The sequence below is a fragment of the Mandrillus leucophaeus genome, unplaced genomic scaffold, assembly GCF_000951045.1.
Source record: "Mandrillus leucophaeus isolate KB7577 unplaced genomic scaffold, Mleu.le_1.0 Scaffold988, whole genome shotgun sequence".
In the NCBI taxonomy this organism is placed as follows: Eukaryota; Metazoa; Chordata; class Mammalia; order Primates; family Cercopithecidae; genus Mandrillus; species Mandrillus leucophaeus.
Window position 1 is genome coordinate 640,204 of NW_012110785.1, and position 26,413 is coordinate 666,616.

The window sequence follows — 26,413 nt, forward strand, 5'->3', positions numbered from 1 at the left end:
CAGGTGATATCAGAGTTTAAACCTGGTAATGTTAAGACTCCAAAATCCATGATCTTCTTCTGATATCATGTTAGAGTTAGTAAATTAATAAATTACTATTAATGACAAATAATAGGAAACATACATGAAAGATACTGGGCTTGAAGATCGTCATTTAAAAGGCAAAATGAGCTATGGATGTGAGAAGAAATACAGTGAGCATAGCACAAAAAAGGAATATGCAAGGCTGTGAGACACTAATGAAACTTATGAGGTTTCTAACATTTATTTTTGACACAAATCAATTATTATAATTGTCATACATTTTACCTCTACATGTTACAAGCCCCACAATACATTATTATTTTTACTTTCAAGAGTCAGTAAGTTAAACACATTCTTAAGAGGAAAAAATAATTTATATTTACTTATATATTTACCATTTCCAGCATACTTTATTCCTTCATATAAATCCAAGTTTGTATCTGGTATGATTTTTCTTCAGCCTACAACCTCTTTTAACATTTATTTTATTTGCAACAAATTCTTTCTGGTTTTTGTTTGAAATTATCTTTATTTCACCTTCACCTATGAATGTTATTTTCATTGGACTTAAGTCTAGGATAACATGGGGTTGTTTTGTGGGGGTTTTCTCACCATATGAAAGATATTCTAGTTTGCATTGTTTCTGATAAGAATTTAAAAATCATTCTTATCACTGTTTATTGGACCTAAATTTGTCTTTTTTGGGGGGTTATCTTTTTGGTTTTCAGTAATTTGATTATGCTTTGCCTTTGTATGGTTTTGTGTTTATTCGATTTGGAGATGAGTTCCTCGGATCTGCAAGCTTAACAGCTTTCATCATGTTTGAAAAACATTCAGTTACTATTTCATATGATCTCTTCCTGACCCCTCTCCTCCTGAGACTCAAATTACACACATTAGCTCACTTGATATTAAAAGCTCTGTGTTGTTTTTTTTTCTTTTTTCTGTCTGTACTACAGTTTGGATAATTTGTATTACAGGTTGAATATCCCTTATCCAAAATGCTTGGAAACCAAATGTCTTTCAGGCTTTAGATTTCGGAAGGTTTGCATCATACCAGTTGTATATCCCTAATCAGAAAATCCAAAATCCAAAATCTGAAATATCTGGGCTGCTGATAGGACACTCAAAGGAAATGCTCCTTTGAACATTTTAGATTTTGTATATCTTCAATTTCACTTATCTCATTTTCTGTAGTGTCTATTCTGCTGTTAAACCCATTTAGTAAGTCTTCATTTAATTTCACTTCATTTCAGATCTTTCACCTCTAGAAATTCCATTTTGTTATTTTCTGTATTTTGTATTTATCTCCTCATTATGTATACATTATCCTTTAATCTCAACATATTTATAATAGCTGCTTAAAAATCCTTGACTGTGAATTCAATCATCTGTTTTTTTCGTGGGGGTTTTGGATTTTTGTTTTTTGTTTTTTTTAAAATCTATTTCTATTACCTGGCTTTTCTCCTGATTTGGGGTCGCATTTTCCTGCTTCTTCATAATAGTATCTCATTGAAAGCTGGCCACTGTGTATGTTTCATTGTTGGGTGTCTGAATTTTGTAGTCTTCCCTTAAAGAGTGTTAATCTTTACTTTGGCAGGCAGTCAAATTACCTGCAAATCAGCCTTCAAGTCTTTTAAGTCTTGTTGGTTAGTTGGTATGGGCTTGTGGTAGCCTTTTTTCTAGGACTACCTACCTGATCCTTATTATTAAGGTGTGACTCTTCTGAGGTCTCTACTGAACATCCCAGAGGTTCAACAAAGTCTCTTTTCTGTGTCTGATCAGAACTCAACCACTTCTCAATCCTTTATTAGCTCTAGGAATTATTCACCTTACAGCTTCCTGGTAGTTATTTTGTTCCTAGTAATTGTTATTTGCCCAGCCTCTCGGAATTTCACTCTAAGCATGCACAGCTTAGTATTCAGTCAAAGACTCCAATGGATCCTATGGAGACATTTGAAGTTCTTTCTCTGAGTATTTCCCTTCTCTCTGATACTCTGCCCCACAAATTCCAGCCACTCTCTGAACCCTTATCTCTATTCTCAACTCAGTGAAACCACTATGCTCTGCTTGGAATGTCTTTCCATGGGCTATAATCCAGAAAGTATCTCCAAGCAGAATGACAGGGTCATATTAAGGCTCTCTGTCTTTGTTTCTATTCTCTCAGTGATCACAACCCTGTACTGCCAGCTGTTCAATGTTTGAAAACAGCTGTTTCACAGATTTTTGTCCAGTTTTTTTTTCTCTCTTGCTTTGTCCAAATTTTTATTTACAATGAGAATGCAAGTTGAAAAGCAATTACTCCTTCATGGCTGGGAATGGAATTTCCCTCTCCAATTCTTTTTAAAGAAAGTGATACTGGGATACCTTTATGATATTAACTCTTCTCCAATCATGAGAGTGTTAAAAACCTTAAAAGTTTAAATATTACCATCCCTTTGTAAATCACCTTAAATGGTACTAAACAAAAAAAAATCAACTTTATTTATAAACATACTGTCCTCAATTTACAGTCATGCTAAGATAAACAGAGCAGTGACAATGGAATTGTATCCCTTACTTATGTATAATTTATTTAATTTGAATTCCATAAAAGACAATTCTTTATAAGTAGCAAGAGGTTTCTTTTGCTCTTCCAAAATATAAAGTTTCTTCTAACTCAAGATCTTTTTTAAAAATACTGATTACAGAATTAAAAAGCAAAATAAGTCAGACAGCTATAAGTAACTGATATAGGAATAAACTATGTCTTATGATATATAAATGCAGTTTATTTTTATGAACTGAAGCAAAATATACCAAGAAGGTGAAAAATAGAAGACATAAAATGATAACTTACCCCTTATTTGCCTGTCCACAACTCTCATTTCCTTTCTTATCTTCAGTGACCACTCATTGACCTGGGAAAATTTTTAGAAAAGGAATGAGAAGAAAAGCTGAAACTCCTAACTCAATCTAATTTGACAATTTTGTATTAACTCTACATTTATTCCAGATACAAAATTTAAAAAAAAAAAAAAAGCCATTTTCAAAGAGCTTTAGGGTCAAATTTTACTTTTTTAAAAATTTCATCTCTTTTTATTCACAGTGCACAGGAGTTTCACCTTATTCAAAGATTTGTAGCTGAGGGCAGGCTGTAAGCAGCACTTTATATAAAACCTCAGAAAGAGTATGGTACTCTCTAGGTACACAAATATTTGAAGAGGTCCAAATGCACAGTTAGCTTTAAGAGCATCAGAAAATTTTCATCTTTCACAGGTAATCATTTCAAAAACTGTTCTGCCTGTGTCATGACAACTCATCTTTCCCTTTTTCCCTTTAACAATAATGCTTTTCCATTTTACAAAAGAAAAGCATTCCCCTAACCTATGTCTCTTATTACCATGGTAGTTCCCTGACAGGCAAACATTTCTGAAGCACTAAACAGAGGGTGGACTGGAAATGCTGATGGAGGTGTTGAGGAAGTAGTAAATTACTCTAATGATTACCAAATTGTTATGCAAGTGAACTGTTTTCCAATTCTTCACGTTTCAAAAACCCTGTAGGAAAACCTGAGTTGTGTGAGTCAATCATTAAAAGTCAATTTTATGCTAAATTACTATGTGCTTTTTAGTACATGACTCAGAAGTTCAAAAAAATGAGTGACACTGCTATAACTAAACTCCTTCCATTACCCTTTTATTACATCAACAAGGTTTCTCAGCACTTGAGTCTAATAAATCATAAAACAGGAACAGAATTTATGCTGAACCCTTGTAGCATTCATTCATGTAGCAGTCATCCATGGACATACAGACTAAATGGCATTTTTTAAAAGTCCATACCATTAGAAGATGTATTTCCAATAAATTTCATTTTTAATGTTTAATATTGAACAAAATCTGTAAACTATTATGCAACAACAATTGTAATAATTTGTGAAAGCTGTCAGAATCAAAATGAAGTCACTAGTGTATTAAAAAATCTGACATATACAGCTGGAAAGGCTAAGAGGGTTCTCACACTTGTATACCTAGACAAAAACTATCACAAAAGACTCTGCAAAAAACACAGCCTTGCTTGCTCAGAGGCACTGCAATCTTACACAAAAAATACTTTCGCAAGGACATCTGCCCAGCAACTGCCTGTCCAACCTTGGACTGGCATCACACTTGTTATTGATCTCTGTAGCCAAGGATAATCATTTCAAAACAATTACATAACCCTCCTTTTCCCTTTAAAAATCTTTGCCTTCCTTTACGTCCTTGAATATATACATAGTTTACCATGGCAAGCACATTCCCACTGCAATGCTGTTGCCAAAGAACCATCATTTTCTTCTAGGGAACCTCTCTCTGCTTGTTATTTAGGTTGACCAACTCCACTCAGAAGAAATACTTAAGCACTTAAAACTGTATGCTCATACAAGTTTTAAAAATCTTATCAGGTTTATGTAGTTTTTTTCAAAGTGAAATTTATATAATTAATCATTTTAAAGTATACAATTCACTGGCATTTACTGCATATACAATGTCATACAACCACCACCTCCCTATACCCTTCAAATAATCTCTTCCTATCTCCCCCTCCCCAGTTCCCTGGCAACCACTAATTTGCTTTCTGTCTCTATGGGATTGCTTATTCTGAATATGAAAGGAATCACACAATGTGTTAACTTTTCGTTTGTGGTTCTTTTATTTAACATGATGTTTTCAAGGTGCCTCCATGTTGTAGCATGTATCAGTACTTCAGTCCTTTTTATGGCTGGGTATTATTTCTTTATATGTGTATAACACAACTCGTTTATCCATTCAACTGTTAATGCATGTGCATGTCTGGGTTGTTTATACCTTTTGGTTACCATTTCTACCACATCTCACCAATACTTGTTATTTTCTAATTTTTTTATGATAGCTGTCTGCTGAGTGTGAAGCGGCATCCCACTGTTTTGATTCACATTTTCTTAATGCCCAGTGAAGTTGGATTTTTTTTTTTTGAGACGGAGTTTCGCTCTTTGTTGGCCAAGTTGGAGTGCAGTGGTACTGTAGCAGGACGAGCGGCAGACAAAAATCCTCAGACACCGAGTTAAAGAAGGAAGGGGTTTATTCGGCCGGGGGCATCGGCAAGATGCCTGTTTCAAGAGTCGAGCTCCCCAAGTGAGCAATTCCTGTTCCTTTCAAGGGCTCACAACTCTTAAGGGGGTGCGTGTGAGACGGTTGTGATTGATTGAGCAAGCAGGGGGTACATGACTGGGGGCTGCATTTACCGGTAATTAGACTGGAACAAAACAGGACAGGGATTTTCACAGTGCATTTCTATACAACGTCTGTAAGATAACATAACCAATTCGGTCAGGGGTCGATCTTTAACTACCAGGCCCAGGGTGTGGCGCCAGGCTGTCTGCCTGTGGATTTCATTTCTGCCTTTTAGTTTTTACTTCTTCTTTCTTTGGAGGTGGAAATTGGGCATAAGATGATATGATGGGTGGCCTCCTCCCTTATTCCCCCCTTTTGAGACTCTCATTTTATTAGTGGGAGTTCTCACTTTCATTTTCACTACCCATGTCTTCTCGCAAGACAGACTGATAGTGATTCATATAGCACACTTGTGCTGAAGCATTTTGGTGAACTAAGGTAGTGATGAAGCTTTTTATCATTTGAAAAAGTACAGGTATCAAACAAGGGAGCAGTAGGCAGGTTCCTATTATTATTATAACTCCTATTATAAGAGTTTTAAATCCTCCTAGCGCTGGGAACCATTTTCCAAACATGGCCCCAGGATCAAATCCATGCCACACTTGCATGGGCACATGTGCCAGTTTTGTCATGTTTCTAGGTCTTCAACTACTTGCCCTTGATCATCTATTTGTAAACAGCAATTAGTAAGGTTAAATTTCCCACAGATCCCTCCTTTAGCTGCTAGCAAGTAGTCGAGAGTCAATCTATTTTGACAGATAGCATTTCTCATCAGAGTTTCTTGCCAGGCCAGAATAGTCAAGCCTCTGCCGGTTTTATTAGTGATTATTTCTAAGACAGCTTGTAACCGTATGATTCGTTTGATCATGTAAATGGGGGTCCGGTATCCCCACAAGCTGTCTTGTGCCCAAGTAGCAGGCCCATAATATTGTATGATTCTCTGAGGGGGCCATTCATCATCTTTCCAATTTCCTGTAACTATCCTTCTCTTTTCATGGGAAGCACAGACAGGGAAGCCCAGGAGTTCGCCTGTTTTTATGGGCAGTAGGAAGAAAGACAGTTTAATAGTGCCAATAACACAACTACCTGCCCACTAGTCAGGTAATCTGGCATAAACTCTATGCCCACATATCCAATATAATCCAGTGGGGGCTGTCCAGTCCCGGTGGGACTCCGGGTGGGTCCACACGGTTTGCAACTTAGGGAATTTGCTGAATGGATTCCTCTCTGTTTGATCTGAACTCCACCAAGTGACTGTTTTTGTGGTACCAATATACAGTTTCTGTCCCAGACAACTAAGTCGTCCTACAGGGTGAGTGAATTCTTTTCCTTCTCTAGCTATGCAATATTGTCCAATAATTGAGGCTTTTAGGACCCAGAAATTATCAAGGTGATTATTTTGAGCTGGGAATTCATCAGGAACTGGGTCTGTAGGTACTAATTCTCAGAATTCCCATGGCCATTGATCTCCCATTACAGTTCCTCCACATACATAATATGAAGTGACATTGAGAAACTGGGCTACATGCTCAGCTAATCGCAAAAACAAATTTCTTGTTTTTCCTGGAATTTCTGGTACTGGTATATTTAGTTCATCATAGAAAGTTTGAAACACTGGTTCAGGAGAGCGTCTGTAAACTTCTCCTTGAACCAAGATATTTACTCGAGGATCCAGTCCGGCCCCATCAATTCCTAAGGTCACACACTCCCCTTTTTTCCAGAGAGGATCCAGGGGATTGGTTATTACTAGCTCTAAGGGGTTACACTGTCCCTTAGTACAGGAAGGGCCATTTTTTCCTTTCTGAAGGTGGACTGGATCCTCTTCATTTTTTTATCCAAGTGACCCAAATGACACAAGACCAGTAGCCACATTCATTTCCATACAGTCCTAATTCATGACAAATATACTTATTTTTGGTCATATAGCCTTTTTCCCAACTAAAAGAGCCACATCCCCTTCCTAACTTATTGCTATTAATGACGGCACAGGCATCAAATTTCAAGGTGACTTGTTTGGGCACCCTTTTTTTTTTTTTCTGTTTTGGCTAACACTTTACTGATATCATTTATGAGTCCCTACCAGTCTTCAGTTCTTAATCTTATTTTAAAAACTGTGGTCATGGGAGGCTCAGATGAGGCAAAACACACATCAGGTTGGTCATTTCCTGGGCTACATATCTTGTATAGAATAACATTATACAAACAAGTTCTTTTTAGAGTTCCAGTACACTTCTAATGACCATAAAATAATAGGACCATAGCAACCTTTTGTCCTACCTCAGTGACTTGATGTATACACTGGAAACAGCCCTCAGTCTGAGGAAGGTCAGTTGAAGTCCTTACTGTATAAGTCCAAATTTTAAGGAAAATGAGTCCCGTGATGAGTTTCCTCATGCCTCGGCCATGCATGGACCAGTCAGCTTCCGGGTGTGACTGGAGCAGGGCTTGTCGTCTTCGTCAGAGTCATTTTGCAGGGGATGGCGAAGCTGCTCCCATCCACATACTGCTCACAGTCTACTGACGTTTAAGGATGGTCTCGGAGGTTGGGCCTGCTAGAATAAACTGAGTCCAACACCTCTACACAGTTATGTTCAACTGGGCTCTCTGATACCAGGAGCAAGGTGGTGGGGTTTAGGGTGTTGCAAACTTCAGTGATTATGTGGGGATTTTCACATAGCCAGCTTTGGTACTTGGTTAATCTAGCATTTGTTAACCAATGATGTCCTTTGGTATTTATTAAAGTTACCACAGCATGGGGAGCCTTTATATTCAGGTTTTGCCTAAGGGTTAGTTTATCTGCTTCTTGTGCTAACAGGGCCGTTGCTGCTAGGGCCCTTAGACCTAGGGGCCAGCCTTTGGAAACCCTGTCTAGTTGTTTTGAGAGATAGGCCACTGGCCTTGGCCAGGGTCCCACAGTCTGGGTTAAAACTCCAACTGCCATTTTTTCTCTTTCTGACACATAGAGTGTAAAGAGTTTTGTCAGATCAGGTAGCCTTAGGGCCGGGGCCAACATGAGTTTTTCTTTTAACTCATGAAAACCTCGTTGCTGTTGGTTGTAATAGATGTAGTTTATCTAATCTACATTTTCATTAACTGTCACCCACCAAAATATTGACTTAAATCCTGCAACTATTTGATTTCCAGCTTTAAATTGACCTGGTATTCCTCGTGGGACTCCAGTTGTGTTAAATAGACATGAGAGTCGAAAGACCCACAAGGGGCTTCTCTCACTTTACAATGTCTTATTTTTTCTCCCTCTGGTTGATGAAATGCCAGGATGAAAGGGACAGCCAATTGGACTAAACTACAAGTGCCACTCCAGTTATTCGGCAGAGTCCCCAGTAAAGGTCTACCACAATACCACCACACATCTGCTCAGGGATGAACAAGGGCTGACTAATTGATAAGCTCTTGAAAATTCTTAAGGTCATCGCATCCCTTCAGGTCTCCCAGGAATGCTATGTTTCCTCCCTGTCGTGAGAGACACGAAGTGAACTTAGTGTTGGGAGATGGAAGCTAGACGGCCCTCGGGGGCTGAACCGCAGGGTGAAGAGAGAGCCTGGCACGACTTATTACTCCAAGCTGTAGAATCCTGGAAAAGAGCTGCCATGCAGCCTACACCTGGTCGACTGGAGGACCACATTAGTGGAAGGGGGACAATCTGGGCCTCTGGCCTGCCATGTGCACAAGCATAACAATTGCCTTTGTTTAACATGCAGATGGAACATTTGATCCATTTTAACCAGGCATTTGCATCTTAGTATCCTGTCTTAATTGCTAAAGTTTGTTTTAAGTCTTTAACTTCTATGATCCTCTAGTAAAAATGAATGTATGGTTTTAAGGAAATTACAAAAACCTGTTGGGGCGGTCCATCCTTGCTCTTCAGTGGTCCACAGAACGTTCGACCAACTACAGCATGGAAGCTCTACATCAGGGGGCAAGACTCTTGGTTGGCACTGGGGTCTTTATTGAAATCTCTCTGGATTAAATGGTCCTAGTTTACCCATCCTTGCTCTTTAGTGGTCCATAGAACGTTGGACCAACTACAGCATGAAAGCTCTACATCGGGGGGCAAGACTCCTGGTTGGCACTGGGGTCTTTATCGAAATATCCCCTGATTAAATGGTCCTAGTTTACCCATCCTTGCTCTTCAGTGGTCCATAGAACGCTGGACCAACTACGGCATGAAAGCTCTACATTGGGGGGCAAGACTCCTGGTTGGCACTGGGGTCTTTATCGAAATCTCCCCGGATTAAATGGTCCTAGTTTACTAATGCCCAGTCTGAGGAGAGTCAGGAGGGACAAAAGTGCTTTTCTGAAATATAAAGCTGTCTTTGACTTGGCAAGTCCTCACAGGGTATAACAGGGCAAGCATTATATGCAATAGTTTGTGGTGAAATTGACTTGGTTATGTTGCTGACTAGATGGTCAGCAATAGAACAAGGAAAGAAAAAAGAGTAATAGAATAGATGAAAAGAGTTTAATTTTTCTTAGCTTTAGTTTGGTAGGGTTTTCCCCTGGGACTATGGCCCACGACTCTGGAGTGGGTGGCACTTTCTTGACTCAGGTGTGATGAGTCCATCCTTTTTTTTTTTTTTTTTTCTGTACGAACGGCAGTCTCGGTGGTTAGCAGCACAAGGTAGGGTGCTTCCTAGGCTGGCTCAAGTTTTTCTTCTTTCCACCCTTTGATGAGAATGTGATCTTCAGGCTGGTACTGGTTTACTAGAAATTCTAGGGGTGGTACATGTGCTAAAAGACTTTTAGTTTTTTATTTTTTTCAGTTACCCAGGAGGAACCATCAATCGTCCTGTCCTGAAGGGAGTTCCTCCTAGGTCCAGTCAGACATCCGTATGGCAATTAAGATTTAGATCTCCTGTTAGGAAACCTGCTGGGTTAAGGGAATTTTCAGTGGTTAATGTTAAATCATCTTTCTTTGACTTTCCTTTTGCCTCTATCCTTCTCTCTCTCTCTCTCGCTCTCTGCCTCTCTCTTAATCTCTCTCTCTCTCTCCTTGACTCCCTCTTTGCCTGTCTCTTTCTCTCTTTTTGCCTCTTTTCCTCTGTCTCTTTCCTTTCTCTCTCTCTGCTGGTCTTTCCTTGCCTCTGCCAGCCGCTTATGCTGCTGTTCTCTGAACCACTGTGTGTTGGGGGTGGGGGGGTCTAAAACCAGCTGTAACCAAGTATCTATGTACCGCAGCTGGTCTGGGTACCCTGGCTTACAGGTTACCTTGTGCCATACCTTTGAAACAGGGGACCTGTCCAGGCTTCCTTCTAATGGCCAACCTACCTCTAATGCTGGCCAGTCTATCTTACACAAAGTTTTAAGTTTTCCTGGTTTCATAGTACTCCATAGTCTCCCTTAAATCCTTTTGTTGAAATTTTTCAACATAGTTCCTAGTGGGGTGGGCTTACTTTATGCCTACCCATGTTTCCTTGAGACAAAACACCACACTCACACCACACACACATCACAAAACAACAGGTAAAAAGGGCACACACACACTTTTGTAGTTTACACCAAACCCAAATCGAAACCAAAATCAGAGTATCTGGAAATTCAAGCCAGGTCAAAACCAAAACCAAAGTATCAAGCAACCCAAGTCAAGTCAAAAACAAAAACCATAGTGCCAGTACAGGCACACCGTGGGTGATCAGGCCATGCTTCCACTCAAATGGAGTGGGCAAGTTTCAAAGACTAGTCTTACCAAGTTTTAGATGTCTAAACTCCAAGTGCCCACTTCTTCCTGGTGTTCAGCCACTGCGTTGATCCTCCATGGGGGCCTGCCACACATTGCTCAGGCGAAGCGTCTCACTGGGGCAAATGCCTACCCGGGAGTACTCTCAGGATCCGCGTCACTCAGGCTGGTCGGAGTCCCCTGCAGGGATGTTCCACAGGGCAGGCTTAAGCCGCCTAAGGAGCTGCCTTGACCAGCCGCCAATCACCTTGCTTCCCAGTCAGGGAACCAAGAAATGTAGCAGGACAAGTGGCAGACAAAAATCCTCAGACATCAAGTTAAAGAAGGAAGGGGTTTATTCGGCTGGGGGCATCAGCAAGACTCCTGTCTCAAGAGCCGAGCTCTCCGAGTGAGCAATTCCTGTCCCTTTTAAGGGCTCACAGCTCTAAGGGGGGTGGATGTGAGAGGGTCGTGATTGATTGAACCAGCAGGGGGTATGTGACTGGGGGCTGCATGCACCGGTAATTAGATCGGAACAAAACAGGATAGAGATTTTCACAGTGCATTTCTATACAATGTCTGTAATCTATAGATAACACAACCGATTAGGTCAGGGGTCAATCTTTACCAGGCCCAGGATGTGGCGCCGGGCTGTCTGCCTGTGGATTTCATTTCTGCCTTTTAGTTTTTACTTCTTCTTTCTTTGGAGGCAGAAATTGGGCGTAAGACGATATGAAGGGTGGTCTCCTCCCTTAGCGCAATCTCAGTTCACTGCAACCTCCGCCTCCAGCATTCAAGTGATTCTCCTGCCTCAGCCTCCCAAGTAGCTGGGATTATAGGTGCTCACCACCATGCCCAGCTAATTTTTGAGTTTTCAATAGAGATGGGATTTCACCACACTGGCCAGGCTTGTCTCGAACTCCTGACCTTAGGTGATCCACCTGCCTCAGCCTCCCAAAGTGCTGGGATTAAAGGCATGAGCCACTGCACCCGGCTGAAATTGGACATCTTTTCATGTGCTTGTTAGTCATTTCTATATCTCCTCTGGAGAATTGTTTATTCGTATCTTCTGTCCATTTTTTAATTGAGTTGTCTGTTTGTTGGGTTGTATGAGTTCTTTATACATTCTGATAGTAGTAGACCTTTCATTGATACATGATTTGCAAATATTTTCTTCCATTCAAGAAAGTCTTCTTTCTTGATAATGTCCTTTGAAATACAAAAGTTTTTAACTTTGAAAAAGTCTAGTTTATCTAAAGAATGTGTTTTCTGAACTTGTTCTTAAAGTCTCAGCTTAAATGTTACTTCAGGGAGACATTCCCTGACTCACAGAATAGGTTCAACCCTCCAGGCAGTACAACTGCACAGCACCCTATACCCCACCTCTTTTGGAGAGCTACTTACAAGTATAGACTATAAGCTCCAGAAAGTCAAAGACCTTCTCTTATTCACCAAGCCCTTGCATAATACCTGGCACAAAGGACAATAAATATCTGTTGAATTTAATTGCATGGAATACAAAATGTGATGGGACAAAAAATTTCAGCCATAAATAACACTTATGTAACAATCTTCAGAAACTTTCTATGTATGTTTTTAAATGTCAAAGAGTAAAAGTTTCATAAAATCTGTCAAAAAGAGAAATTCCTTTTAAACTTATAAAATCAAAAGGGGCTTTGCAAAAAAGAAAAACTTACCTGAGAGAAATCTGAAGACCCAAAATATCCAGTCATGTCTCAGACCAGTGCTTCTCCACCTTAACTATACAAAAGTCAACTGGGAACCTTTAAAAATACTAATTTAACTGGGCCAGGGGTAGAGCCCAAATGACAGGTAGCATTTAAAATCTCTTCAGGTGACTGTAATGTTATGTTCAAGTTAAAAAACACAGTCTAAGACAAACAGCTCAAGAAAATGTATCAAGCAAGTCTCATAATTGTAAAGACCACTACAATAAACAACAGGAAATTTAAAACAGATGTAAAGAAAATTCGACAAATATTAATTTAGTGCCGACAGGATTTCAGTAGTATGACAGGCCCTTATAATTGATCAGTAAAACAGAACATAAGGAGTACAGAATAAAAAAATCAATTAGTAAATTATACAATATATTTGAAAACCACAAGGAACCTCTAGAGTTTCACACTACCAAATATTATCCTTTATTCAAAGTCATTCATAGAGAGTCTATTATATGCCAAACTAGGCAAAGGACACTAACACCATTAAGAGGGTATTTTCCATGAATCATGCTGAGAGACGGCTTAAGACAAATAGAAAACAAAATGATTGAATTCCTGTTCCATCCTTCACTGAAATTCATTCTAGGTGGACTGAAAACATTTGGAATGCAAAACTGTGGTGCTTTAAGAAGATAGTATAGGAGAACACATTTATGATTTCAGGTTAGACAAGGAGTTCTTAAACAAGACACAAAAGCAATAACCACTAAAAGGAAAAGGCTTGTTATTTTTATCTATATTGAAATTACAAATTTTTATTCACCATGACTCCATTAAGAAAGTAAAATGTTGGCCAGGCGCGGTGGCTCACACCTGTAATCCCAGTACTTTGGGAGGCTGAGGCGGGCGGATCACGAGGTCAGGAGATGGAGACCATCCTGGCTAACAGAGTGAAACCCTGTCTCTACTAAAAAATACAAAAAATTAGCCAGGCGTGGTGGCAGGCGCCTGTAGTCCCAGCTACTCGGGAGGCTGAGGCAGGAGAATGGTGTGAACCCAGGAGGCGGAGCTTGCAGTGAGCCAAGATCGCGCCACCGCACTCCAACCTGGGTGACAGAGTGAGACTCCATCTCAAAAAAAAAAAAAAAAGAAAAATGTTACAAACTGGGAGATAATATTTGTAACCATATAAATGGTAATAAATAAAAGGCATTTACTTATTTTTTAAGAATGGAATTCTCAATATTGTACAGTCAGTCCTCTATATCCATGGGTTCTGTATGTGTGGATTCAACCAACTACAGTTCAAAAATATTTTAAAAAAACAAATGGTTGGCTGTATCTGCATGGAACATATAGATCCTATCATTATTCCCTAAATACAGTGCAACAACTATTTACATAGCATTTACATTGTATTAGGTATTATAAGTAATCTAGAGATTAAAGTACACAGGAGGATGTACATAGGTTATATGCAAATATTACCTTTTTCTTTTTAAATCAAGGACTTAAGCATCTATGGATTTTGGTATGGGCGGAGGGACCCTGGAACCAATCCTCCTCAGATACTGAGAAACAACTACATATGAAAATCTGCAGGATAATTTAAGTTTCTGAATGATATTGTCTTCTTCCAAAGAGGAATTACATTTGCTTCTGGCAAACATACAGCTTCAGTGTCTTGGCAATTGGTTCTTAACTAATCGTAATTAATCCTATCAGGGGATAGAGATTATTTGAAACTGGTCTTCAGTCTTTGTGAAAGCCAGTCTATTTCCAGGTCACTATTATTGCTAAAGGGGATTCTTTCAGAGTCCCAACCAAAAGCCCTGAATATCTACTTACAAACTCCAATTTATTATTTATTTATTTACTTATTTTTAGATGGAGTCTCTCTCTGTCACCCAGGCTGGAGTGCAGTAGTGCTCACTGCAACCTCTGCCTCCAAGGTTCAAACAATTCTCCTGCCTCAGCCTCCCGAGTAGCTGGGACTATAGATGCCCGCCACCACACCCGACTACTTTTTGTATTCTTAGTAGGCATGGGGTTTCACTATGTTGGCCAGGCTGGTCTTGAACTACTGACCTCAGGGGATCTGTCCACCTCAGCCTCCCAAAGTGCTGGGATTACAGGTGTGAGTCACCATGCCTGGCCATGAACTCCAATTTTTATACTCCCCAACCACAGGGTTTGTCAAAAACTCTACTCAAATTCTATTTGCCAGCCACTGCATTAGGAATTAGAGGATCTCTTTAGGGGGAAGGTAGTTCCAAGAGATTGGGCTCATGTAACTGAGCTTCCCTCTTCGCTGAGATCTTGATTTTGCAATTTCTCACTGCCCTGGTAGCTTTCAGTGATTTCAAATAGTTACATTTTTTGTTTAGCTCTTTTAGTTATTTTTGGCAAAGGGTTGGTTCAAAGCAACTTGGTCTATAAACACCTTCATGATTTTTTAAAGAACATGTTTCCTAGTCCTGTTCCATAAAAACGCTTAGAAGCAGGGACACTCAAGTAGCAAGAAGCATCATGTGCACTCAAATTTTGGTTTCTAAATAGCATTTCCGCTAAAAGAAACCACTGCATCTTGGAGAAATGGCCGATTTCAGGTCTCAGGCAAGGAATTCATAAATCACACCAGGATATATGCTAGAAAACAAGGAGGTATTCAAAGATCAGTAAAATTATGCTAAAAGCAGATAGGAACTGGCTTGAAATAGCTCCCACTGACCAAATGTATAAGTTTTTCAGCATCAAACAGAATAATGGTTAGGGCTATAACACACTAAATATACAAAAATCCATGAGTCCAAAATGGTGCTTCTGAGAGGCACAGGTGGAGAGAGAATGCATTTGATACCACCGGATACTATTATACCAATTCTTTATTCTAAATATTAGCAATTAAATAAAAAGCATTAAGCACTTATCCTGCATTTTCAATAGAAACTATATGTCAAGGTAACCAAATAGCCCCAGCTAATAAGAGACAGATCTTTACAGAAGACTGCCAGCTAAAAATGAAAAAGAAATCAGAGAATTAGAAAAATCACCACTCTAAAAACTCTTATAGAATAGCTGATTCCAAAAAGGGACATCTATAAACGTTAATGTGTCTAAGTGAAGGGTTACTGAAGAACTGGACATTCACATGGCGCTAAAATATCACCCCTCAGGTTAGTTACTAGCATAAAAAGGAAGAAAATGATGTAGAGATCTAGTGTGTCACTAACTCAACCAGGTGGCTAAAGTTATTACCATCATTAATTACGAGACAAACAGACATTATATGCCTCCTGATGTGATACACTATGAAGTACACAGGTTGCCTGTGAGACATTCTCACTAAAATTGTTTAACTTGGATCTTGTCAAACTTAGACCCAACTTCCATTTCATAGAAAATGCAAGGGGTAGAGAAAAAAGCTAACCACAAAAGGAACAAGATCATGTCCTTTGTAGGGACATGAAAGGAGCTAGAAGCCATTATCCTCAGCAAACTAATGCAGGATCAGAAAACCAAACACCGCATGTTTTCGCTTATAAGTGGGAGCTGAATGATGACAACACATGGGCACATGGAGGGCAACAACACACACTGGGGCCTGTCAGCCAGTGCGGGGGCTGTCTCTTATACACATCTAGATGTGTATAAGAGACAGACCAAACACCACATGTTCTTACTCGTAAGTGGGAGTTGAACAATGAGAACACATGGACACAGGGAGGGGAACAACACACACTGGGGCCTGTCAGGGTTGGGGGGGAGGGAGAGCATCAGGAAGAACAGCTAATGGATACTGGACTTAATACCTAGGTGATGGGATGATGTGCGCAGCAAACCACCATGGCACATGTTTACCTATGTAACAAACCGGCATATCCTGCACATATACCCTTGAACTTAAAAGTTGGGGGGAAAAAAAAAACTAACCGCAAGACACAGACAAATCCAGAACAAGGAACATTCTACAAAACAAATGCCCTACTTTACAAACAAGTCTTTATTCTTACAATGCTATAAGTAGAAAGCAGGGGATTTTTATTTATTATTATTATTATTAATATTATTTGAGATGGAATCTTGCTCTGTCGCCAGGCTGGAGTGCAGTGGCACAATCTTGGCTCACTGCAACATCCCGCTCCCTGGTTAAAACGATTCTCCTGCCTCCGCCTCCCGAGTAGCTGGGATTATAGGTGTGCGCCACCACGCCCAGCTAATTTTTGTATTTTTAGTAGAGACTGGGTTTCATCATGTTGGCCAGGATGATCTCGATCTCCTGACCTCATGATCCAGCTGCCTCGGCCTCCGAAACTGCTGGGATTATAGGTGTGAGCCACCGAGCCCGACCCAAAACGGGATTTTTAAATAAAATCAAGTAACAGCCAAACACAAACCTCACTGAATCCTAAGTTTTAAAAAGTTATAAAAGACATACTGGGAACACTTGCGAAAATTTAAATAGGGACTAGATATTCAATGATATGAAGGTATTTTCGTTATCTAGAATTTCCATATATTCTAGAGATGCAATATGAAATGTTGCAAAATGTGTTATATTTATAATCTACTTCAAAATGAGTCAGCTGAAAAATATATATCAAATAACAGCAAAGTGCTATCAACATTTGATTATACAGGTTTTCATTGTACTATTTGCTGTGGTATGAATGTTGGTGCATGTCCCCAAATTCGTATGTTGAATCCTAATCCTCAAGGTGATAGTATCAGGAGGTGGGGCCTTTTGAGAGATGATTAGGTCCCTTAGGAATGGGATTAATGCCCTTATAAAATAGACCCAAGGGAGCTCTTTTGCCCCTTCAACCATGTGAGGACAGCAAGAAGACACCATCTATGAACCAAAAAGCAGTGCCCTCACCAGACACTGTACCTGTCAGTGCCTTAATCACAGACTTCCTGGCCCCATAAACTGTAGAATATAAATTTCTGTTGTTTATAAATTACCCAGTTTGTAGTATTTTGTGATAGCAGCCCAAATGTACTAACAACTGCTATTACTTCTACTTTTCCAAAAATTTAAAAATTTTCATAATAAAATTTTAAAATAAAGTACTTGGCATTTCATAGGTGTTCTATTTTAAGAAGAAATTAAACTTGACAAGGTCTTTATGATAATATATACAATAGTGAAATGACAAGTCACATAATTGGAGAAGATAAAGATGTTCAATCTCACTGGTAATCAGGAAAAAGCCTGATATTCATTTCATTCCTCTAAGACTGGCAAAAGTCAAAAATTCAGTTAATAACAAGTGCTAGAGAAGATCTAAAGACAAGCAACTTTCATACATTGCTGGTAAATGTATAAATCAGTTCAACCCTTTATAAACCAATTTGGCAGTATTTTTGTACAAAGAAGTCATATCCTAAGATCCAATAACTTCCCGTGTATATAGCCTAAAGAAACTCTCTCACAAATACACAAGCATACAGGTATTAGAATGTTCACAGCATTGTTGCATTACACAAGGAAACAACCTAGAAGTCCATCAATAGAATAAATGTGTGTGTTTGTGTTTGTGTGTGTGTGTGTTTTGACATGGAGTCCCGTTTTGTTGCCCAGGCTAGAGTGCAGTGGGGTGATCTTGGCTCACTGCAACCTCTGCCTCCTGGGTTCAAGCGATTCTCCTGCCTCAGCCTACTGAGTAGCTGGGATTACAGGCGCCTGCCACCACACCCGGCTAATTTTTGTATTTTTTAGTAGAGACGGGCTTTCACTATGTTGGCCAGGCTGGTCTTGAACTCCTGACCTCAAGTGATCCGCTTGCCCCAGCCTCCCAAAGTGCTGGGATTACAGGCATGAGCCACCACTCCCGGCCTTAGAACTAATGTATTGTCATAAATTTATACAATCAAATTCCATGGAGTTAAAATACATGAAATACATCTATATATATTGGTATGAATAAACTTCATTTTCAAAATACACAAACAATGCTGAGCAGAAAGGAATCATACCAAATTTAGGACAGTGACTGTCATTCTGTGTGCTGATGTAAGAAAATGGGATAAAGAGAGTAAGCATGTATATAAGTGTATTGTTTCCTGAGGCTGCCGTAACAAAGTACTTAAAACATAAATGAGAATCAATTGAACCCGGGAGGCGGGGAATGCAGTGAGCCGATATGGTACCTCTGCACTCCAGCCTGGCGACAGAGCAAGACTGTCTCAAAAAATAAATAAACAAATAAATAATAAATAATAAATGTACTGTTTCACAGTTCTAATCTGAGTATCACTAAGCCAAAATCAAGGTAGCAGGAAGGCCATGCTTCCTCTAGTGGATCTAGGGAAGAATCCATTTCTTGCCTTCCAACTTTTAATGGCTACCAGTAATCCTTAGTTTGCAGCCTCATCATCCAGTCTTCAAGGCCAGCATCTTCAATGCTGTCTCTCTGCTCCATCCTCACATTGCCTTCTCTTCTTCTGTGTATTTCCAATCTCCCTCTAAATCCCTCTTATAAGGATACAGGTAATTGCATTTAGGGGCCACCTGAATAACTCCCCATCTCAAGAACCTTAATTTAGTCATACCTGTAAGGACCCTTTTTCCAAATAAGGAACATATATAGGTTCCAAGGATTAGGACCTGATCTCTTTGGGGGTGGGGGACTTTTTCAGCCTGCCACAATGGATATGTTATCCTCTGTTTTTTTAATTTAAAATATTAAAGATTTTTTTTACATATTTAAGAGTGAAATTAAAGGACTGGAAAAATATAACAAGCAAATCCTTAAAAAAAAACAACAACAGAAATACATAAAATCAATTTAAAATAGGAAAATACTGACTCCAGAAAACATTTTTAAGATAATTTCAGACTAGATAATACATTTAAATGGAACAAATTCAATAGGCAAATAGTGAAAAATAAGTTTCCTTCCCATTTTTGACCCTCAGCTACCTAGTTCCTCTCCTGGAGGCAATGTAGGATTTTGTATATCTTTCAAGACAATCTGAAATATACATAAAACTAGAAATCAGCCAAAAGCAACAAATACAAGTGACCTTAGATCAAAATCTGCCTATTCCTGTCACTGTCAGCTGAGTATATATCAGCTTAATCATGCTATATTTCAAATGTCCAAGTGTTTTCTCTCACCATTGTAGGAGATTGGTCACGGTGGTGGGAAAAATTGCAAAAAGATACAAACCTTCATGGAAGGTCGGGAGGTTTTACAAAAGCTTCAGAAAAGGATTTGGCTGAAGGCAGCCAGATTCTCAAGGGGATGTAAAGAAACTGATCTAGATAAGTTAGTTTACTTAGGCCTGGGAAGTTGGCCTTTAATCATCCGCCAGCAGAACTCCTCTCTCCACCAAGGTGGGGGTGTTAATTACCCACAAGCGTGTTGGCTCAAAGCCTTTGTCATTAAATCTGTAGTGAAACGCCTGCAGGGCCGGCTTGTCAGGGCCCTGATTACTACAACACCCTCCTCAGGGTCTGTGAGCAGTCTGGTCCCCTAGGTTCTTTCACTGGATACCTGTGTCTGAGTGCATTCTTTCATCTGTCGTTGGGCCAGGATATGCGGGTGGGACACGGCACACCATCCCTACTTCTGTCCATGAAACAAGCACCTGATGAGCACTTTACTCTTCCTGAGGAAGTTCAACATTATGCCAGCCCAGTGGATGATAGAGAATAAATAGAAATACAATCCTTGCTCTTAAGTTTACAATTTTGCTGAGGACACAAAGCAGAAGAGAAAAATATTCTTTCAGGATTTCCCTGTGTCTGTCTTCTCTCATTTCTTAAATGCTGTCCAAAACTAAGCTCTGGCTCCTTCTCCACTATCACCATTCCCATACAATTTGCTCCTTTCCTGAATTCTCTCCATTTCAGCTCATGGCACTGCCATTCAGGGGGTTGAACACGTTTGACTGGGGTAGGGTTAAACAGAAACCTAAGAATCATCTTTGCACTCATCCCACATGCAGTAGTTCAGCAAATTCTGACTATCTATGCTAAATATTTCTAAAACTCATCCTATCCTCTCCATTCCCATTGCCATTCTAAGGCTCACATCATCTATCACCTGGGCCACTAACCGGCCTCCCTACCTAAATCTCTTACTTCTAGTTCTTGCCCTAACCCACTGTTCTGAATGCTTCCCATCTTTAGTAGGCATGACACACAGACCTTTATTAATCTGCCCTCTAACTACCTCTCCAATGTTACATCTTACCACTACCATCACTCCTCTTGCATTCCACTCAGAACAGCATTTCATCCTCCAACCATTCTGAATGTTTTCCCTAGTTCCTCTAACATATGTTCCACACTTCTAAACCCTGCATATTCAGTTCACTTTACTAGGGATGCCTCCCCTTTCCTGATCCTATACCTACCTGTCCACCTGGTGAATGCCACTTGTGACAAGACCCAGAGACCCTCCCTGACCAGCTTCCCTTCCGCATTCTGAATAATCACTCCCTCCACTATGGCATCAAAGACTTTGTACATGCTTAAATTATTGCTCCTATCTCCCTACAGTGTTTACTTACATGTCAGTCTCCTCCACATTCTTTTAAGTCATCATATAGTGTCTTATTTTTGTAAACCTTATTCCAATCCAATGCACACCAAAATCTCTCGATATTTGTTGTACGAACTAAGTGAATGAAGCTTTATCTTTTTCTCCAGCTCCCCTTCTCATTTTCTTCACTTTTCTGATAGAATCCACAACCACGAGTCATGACCCAGTCTAAGAACATAAGTTAGTCACATAAGAATTCGGATGCCACGGAAGGGGGCACTCTACCCCAAGACTAAATTAGTGAAGTCCCTAAGTAAGACAGAACAATTTTCCCAGCAGAACCTCAAGTTTAAGAGAAGAATCTCTTTCCAGCAGAATTCCATGTCCTCCTGATTCCCACCCCAAGATTGTCACAGGTTTCTAAATGGATTTTAAGGCATCCTCATCCTCAGCAGGCCCAGTCTGGTCTTTACTTGCATCCTTTAAAACAGAATAGGTTTCACCACTAAGATGTCTCCATCAAAGTTTGTGCAGGGGCAAAGACTTTAGTCTGTAGAGGCTCCTAATATAGTTAATGTTTCCCTAGAGAGTTCCTTGAAATATTGCTCATCTTGGGACTACCTGACCTTAAACCCTATTAAACTTTATTCTGACACTCACTCGTCATTTAACAAATATTTACTTAGCACTCACTGTATGCTGCATGTTATATCAGAGCTCTGGAGAAACCACCTATAATGTATCTTACTTGCCCGAATTGACCTGTCACCATGGCCTAAATGGTACCATGTGTGACAATCATGATGGTGTGACATGACTACACCTAGCCTCTGCTTATACTGTGCCAGGACCCAGACCCACATGTCTGCATCTTTCAGCCCCCAACGGAAGGAGCTGTCTTGTAAGCTTATCCCAACTCAAAAATGCCCAGCTGAGACTACAGCATTTAGTCAATTCCCTCTCTCTCTAACGCCTCTTCCATTTCTGCCAACTTTTTCTTATCTTTAAAAAATTTCCTTCACTTGGCCTCTTAAGTACTTTCTTTCTCCCTTAAAAGGAAAAAAAAAAAAAAAAAGGCCAAACTAACATTACTTGGCTTCTTATTCATATACAGCTCTCAATACTTTATCAGTGCATCAGCAGTTCTACACAGAAAAAAGTATTTCCCATCTGTGATGGTTAATTTTAGGTATCTCCTCAGCTGGGTTGAGGGATACCCAGATAGCTGGTAAAGCACTATTTCTGAATATGTCTATGAGGGTGTTTCTGGAAGAGACTGGCATTTCCATCAGTGAACTAAAGATCAGCCCCCACCCAATGTGAGTGGGCATCATCCAATCAGTTGAGGGTCTGGATATAAAAAAAGGCAGAAGGCAGATTCTTGCTCTCTTCTGAATCTAGGATAGCCTTCTCCTGCTCTTGGACATCAGTACTGTAGGTTCTCTACTCTCTGGACTCTGGGACCTCCATCAGTGCTACCCCAACTCACTACATTCTCCAGCCTTCAACCCCGGACTGAGCTACACCACTGGCTTCTCTGGGTCTCCAGCTTACAGAGAGCATATCACAGTACTTCTCAGCCTTCAAAATCCCCAGTCAATTTCCATATTAAATTCCCTCTCAACTACCTATCTATCCATCCATCCTGTTGGTTCTATTTCTCTGGAAAACCCTGATTAATACACCATCGCTGCTTTACTGGCACTTTTTTGAATTACAGACTCATGCTAAGTAACCAAGGCTGGTGACAAAACGCTTTCTTTGGTCACAAGTCACAGATGTGAGAGAAAGCCTAGCAGCACTTGGTAGAAGCTGACCCTAAAGTGGATGGACATTCTTCTAACAAACTAAAACATATCATCAAAACTGAAGGGGTACCTTGAAGAACTGAGGAGGAACTTGAAGAAAATCTTGGGCAGGATATCTCCAGCACCAGATAAAGTGGATCACCTAACACTAAAAATCCTACTAAATAATCAAGAATCCATTCAGGAAGGGGATGGAACACACGACAGTGAAAGGTCAACTGTTTCTGACCATCTCAGCCTAGAGATAATCACTCCAACCACTGAACTCCTATACCTGTGTATGTCGTACTGTATTAATCGGTTCTTACATTGCTATAAAGAAATACTTAAGACTGGGTAATTCATAAAAAGAAAAGAGGGCCAGGCGCGGTGGCTTACACCTGTAATCCCAGCACTTGGGAGGCCAAGGCAGGTGGATCACGAGGTCAGGAGATCGAGACTATCCTGGCTAACCTGGTGAAATACTGTCTCTACTAAAAACACAAAAAACTAGCCAGGTGTGGTGGCACACACCTGTAGTCCCAGTTACTCGGGAGGCTGAGGCAGGAGAATCGGTTGAACCCAGGAGGCAGAAGTTGCAGTGAGCCAAGATCGTGCCACTGCACTGCCTAGGTGACAGAGCGAAACTCCATCTCGAAAACAAACAAAAAAATTACCGCGGCACTATTCACAATAGCAAAGACTTGTAACCAACCCAAATATCCATCAGTGATAGACTGGATTAAGAAAATGTGGCACCATGGAATACTATGCAGTCATAAAAAAGGATGAGTTCATGTCCTTTGCAGGGGCACGGATGAAGCTGGAAACCATCATTCTCAGCAAACTATCACAAGATCAGAAAACCAAACACCACATGTTCTCACTCGTAAGTGGGAGTTGAACAATGAGAACACATGGACACAGGGAGGAGATCATGACACACCGGGGCCTATTGGGGGTGGGAGGCTAGGGGAGCGATAACATTAGCAGAAATACCTAATGTAGGTGATGGGTTGATGGGTGCAGCAAACTACCATGGCACGTGTATATATGTAACAAAACTGCATATTCTGCACATGTAACCCAGAACTTAAAGTAAAATAAAAAAAATAAAAAAGAAAAGAAAAGAGGTTTAACTGGCTCACGGTTCTGCAGGCTGTACAGGAAGCACAGCAGCTTCTGCTTTTGGGGAGGCCTCAGGAAGCTTCAATCATAGGGGAAGGCAAAGAAATAGGCATCTTACATGGCAGGAGTAAGAGAGAATGAGGGGGAAGGTGCTACACACTTTTAAACAACCAGATCTCATGAGAACTCACTATCTCAAGGACAGTACCAAGGGTGATAGTGCTAAACCACTCATGAGAAATCCGCTCCCATGATCCAATCACCTCATACACCGGTCCCACCTCCAATACGGGATGACAATTTGACATGAGATTTGGAGGGGACACAGATCCAAACCGTATCAGGTGCCCTATCCAAACTTGTTCTTAAAATGTTTATCTTATTTGCTGGAAATTAAGTTCTTTGGCTTCTTATTTCACCTTTATAATCCCTCTTTGGGACGCAGCATAAATGGCATGGTAGTTCTAAGTACAGGCCTTAGAATACATAACCTCTGGTGCTGTAATTCACAAATTATATGACCTTGGGCACATTACCTAAATACTGTATGCCTCGGTTGCCACCTGTAAAGTGGAGATAATAATAGTTCCTAATTCACAACACTGCAGAATGCTTAACACAATGCCTGGTTCAACATGTTAGGTAAAGGTGGTGGTAGTTAGGGCTAATCTTTTTTTTTTTTTTTTTTTTTTGAGACGGAGTCTCGCTTTGTCGCCCAAACTGGCGTGCAGTGGCCGGATCTCAGCTCACTGCAAGCTCCACCTTTCAGGTTCATGCCATTCTCCTGCCTCAGCCTCCTGAGTAGCTGGGACTACAGGCGCCCGCCACCTCGCCCGGCTAGTTTTTTTTTTTTTTTTGTATTTTTTAGTAGAGACGGGGTTTCACCGTGTTAGCCAGGATGGTCTCGATCTCCTGACCTTGTGATCCGCCCGTCTCAGCCTCCCAAAGTGCTGGGATTACAGGCTTGAGCCACCGCGCCCGGCCAGTTAGGGCTAATCTTAATTCACTCTACAATCTTGCTACTCAAGTGCAGACCAGCAGCATCAACATCACCTGGGAGCTTATTAGAACTTTCAGGCCTTATCCAAGACCTACTGAATCAGATTTTTGAATTCTGACAAGATCCCTAATGATTAGTGTGCATATTAATGCTTGAGAAGCACTGCTCTACAATACCCAGACTTGTCCATAATGGGGGAAAAAAAAAAAAACCTAAAATGTTTATTCAATAAATGATCTTACCTGTTTGGCTCTGGCAAGCATAGTTTTATAAACCAATCTCATGCATCAACCCTGCCATTTTCCAGCGTCAATCAGCTTTCTCAGGTAGATTACCCTACTGAAGAGTGTATTAACATCGTGTTCTTAGCAATTGTATTTATCATTTAAAAGCAATCTAAGTGTATAATATACTATAGTAGTATAGTAATACATATACTGGAGACTAGTTTAAACAGTAAAGCAACCATTTCCCTATGATCTTTTTGTTTCTCCATAATCTTAGCTCAATTTACAAATGGTAATGCCAAGGTCAAATACTGAAGGCAATAAATAATCTCTCCCTACCACACTTCTACAATAACAAGAACCTTAGAATATACAGATGTCACAAAATGTGCATCTATATAATGTTCTATAGTTTCCAAAGTGATGTTACACCGTTATTTCATTTAAGCGCCACGATTTCTATTTTACCAAGGAGCAAAACTGAGTAAGTTTCCTGACGAAAATGAGTGTCTATTATTCTAGGGCCTTTGATTAACAACAACAACAAAAAATTTACATTAACGCACATTATGTGCCAGGAACTGCAAGATGTGTAAGATTGGTTTTTAAAATGTGCCTGCTAGAGCTGAACAGGTAAGATCATTTATTAAAGGATTTCAGGATTTTTTTTTCCATTATGGACAAGCCTAGGTGTGGTAGAGCAGTGCTTCTGAAAGCACTGATGTGCACACCCATCTTAGGGAGCCTGTCAGAATTCAAAATCTGACTCAGTGGGTCTGGAGATTTAACAAGCTCCCAGGTGATGTTGATGCTGCTGGTTGGCACCTGAGTAGCAAGGCTGTGCCGTATTTAAAGAATTAGCCCTAACTACCAATATGAAAACTTTACATCCCTGAATCTTCAATTACTCTGAGATGACACTACTATTATTTTGGCTTGACAGACGAGAAGACTAAGGCACTGAGAAGTGAACTTTCCAGAGATCACAGAGGTGAGATGTGGAAAGGCAGGATTCAAACTTAGGTTGACTCACTGCAGGGAACTTTCAACTGCTTGCCTCTCAATATTATCTCAATTAATAGGTAATGAGAATTCGAAGCTGGGTCCAGAGCTATCTTCTGCAACATCCTTCTGGGTCGAGTCCCTGCCCTGCTATAATATGTAACAACGGTCAACACAAGGTTGTAGGGCTGGGGAAAGAGGAAACAGTCTCCTTTTC

The 26,413-nt window shown here is 40.2% G+C and overlaps 1 protein-coding gene across 5 annotated transcripts in view; it reads right to left on the reverse strand.

The window, feature by feature from the left end:
* The window catches only part of LOC105532832 (E3 ubiquitin-protein ligase RNF103), a 119,811-nt gene that overhangs the window by 33,869 nt on the left and 59,529 nt on the right, over nucleotides 1-26,413 (reverse strand). For 3 of the 5 annotated variants that reach the window (XM_011971133.1, XM_011971134.1, XM_011971136.1), the window contains one exon: nucleotides 2,864-2,924. The exons of 1 other annotated variant lie outside the window; for it this stretch is intronic. In XM_011971133.1, coding sequence (XP_011826523.1) covers nucleotides 2,864-2,924 — 61 coding nt within the window. Of the gene's footprint in view, nucleotides 1-2,863; nucleotides 2,925-3,406; nucleotides 3,461-26,413 lie in introns of those variants that run through there. One more of the 5 variants, XM_011971135.1, reaches the window with a different exon arrangement.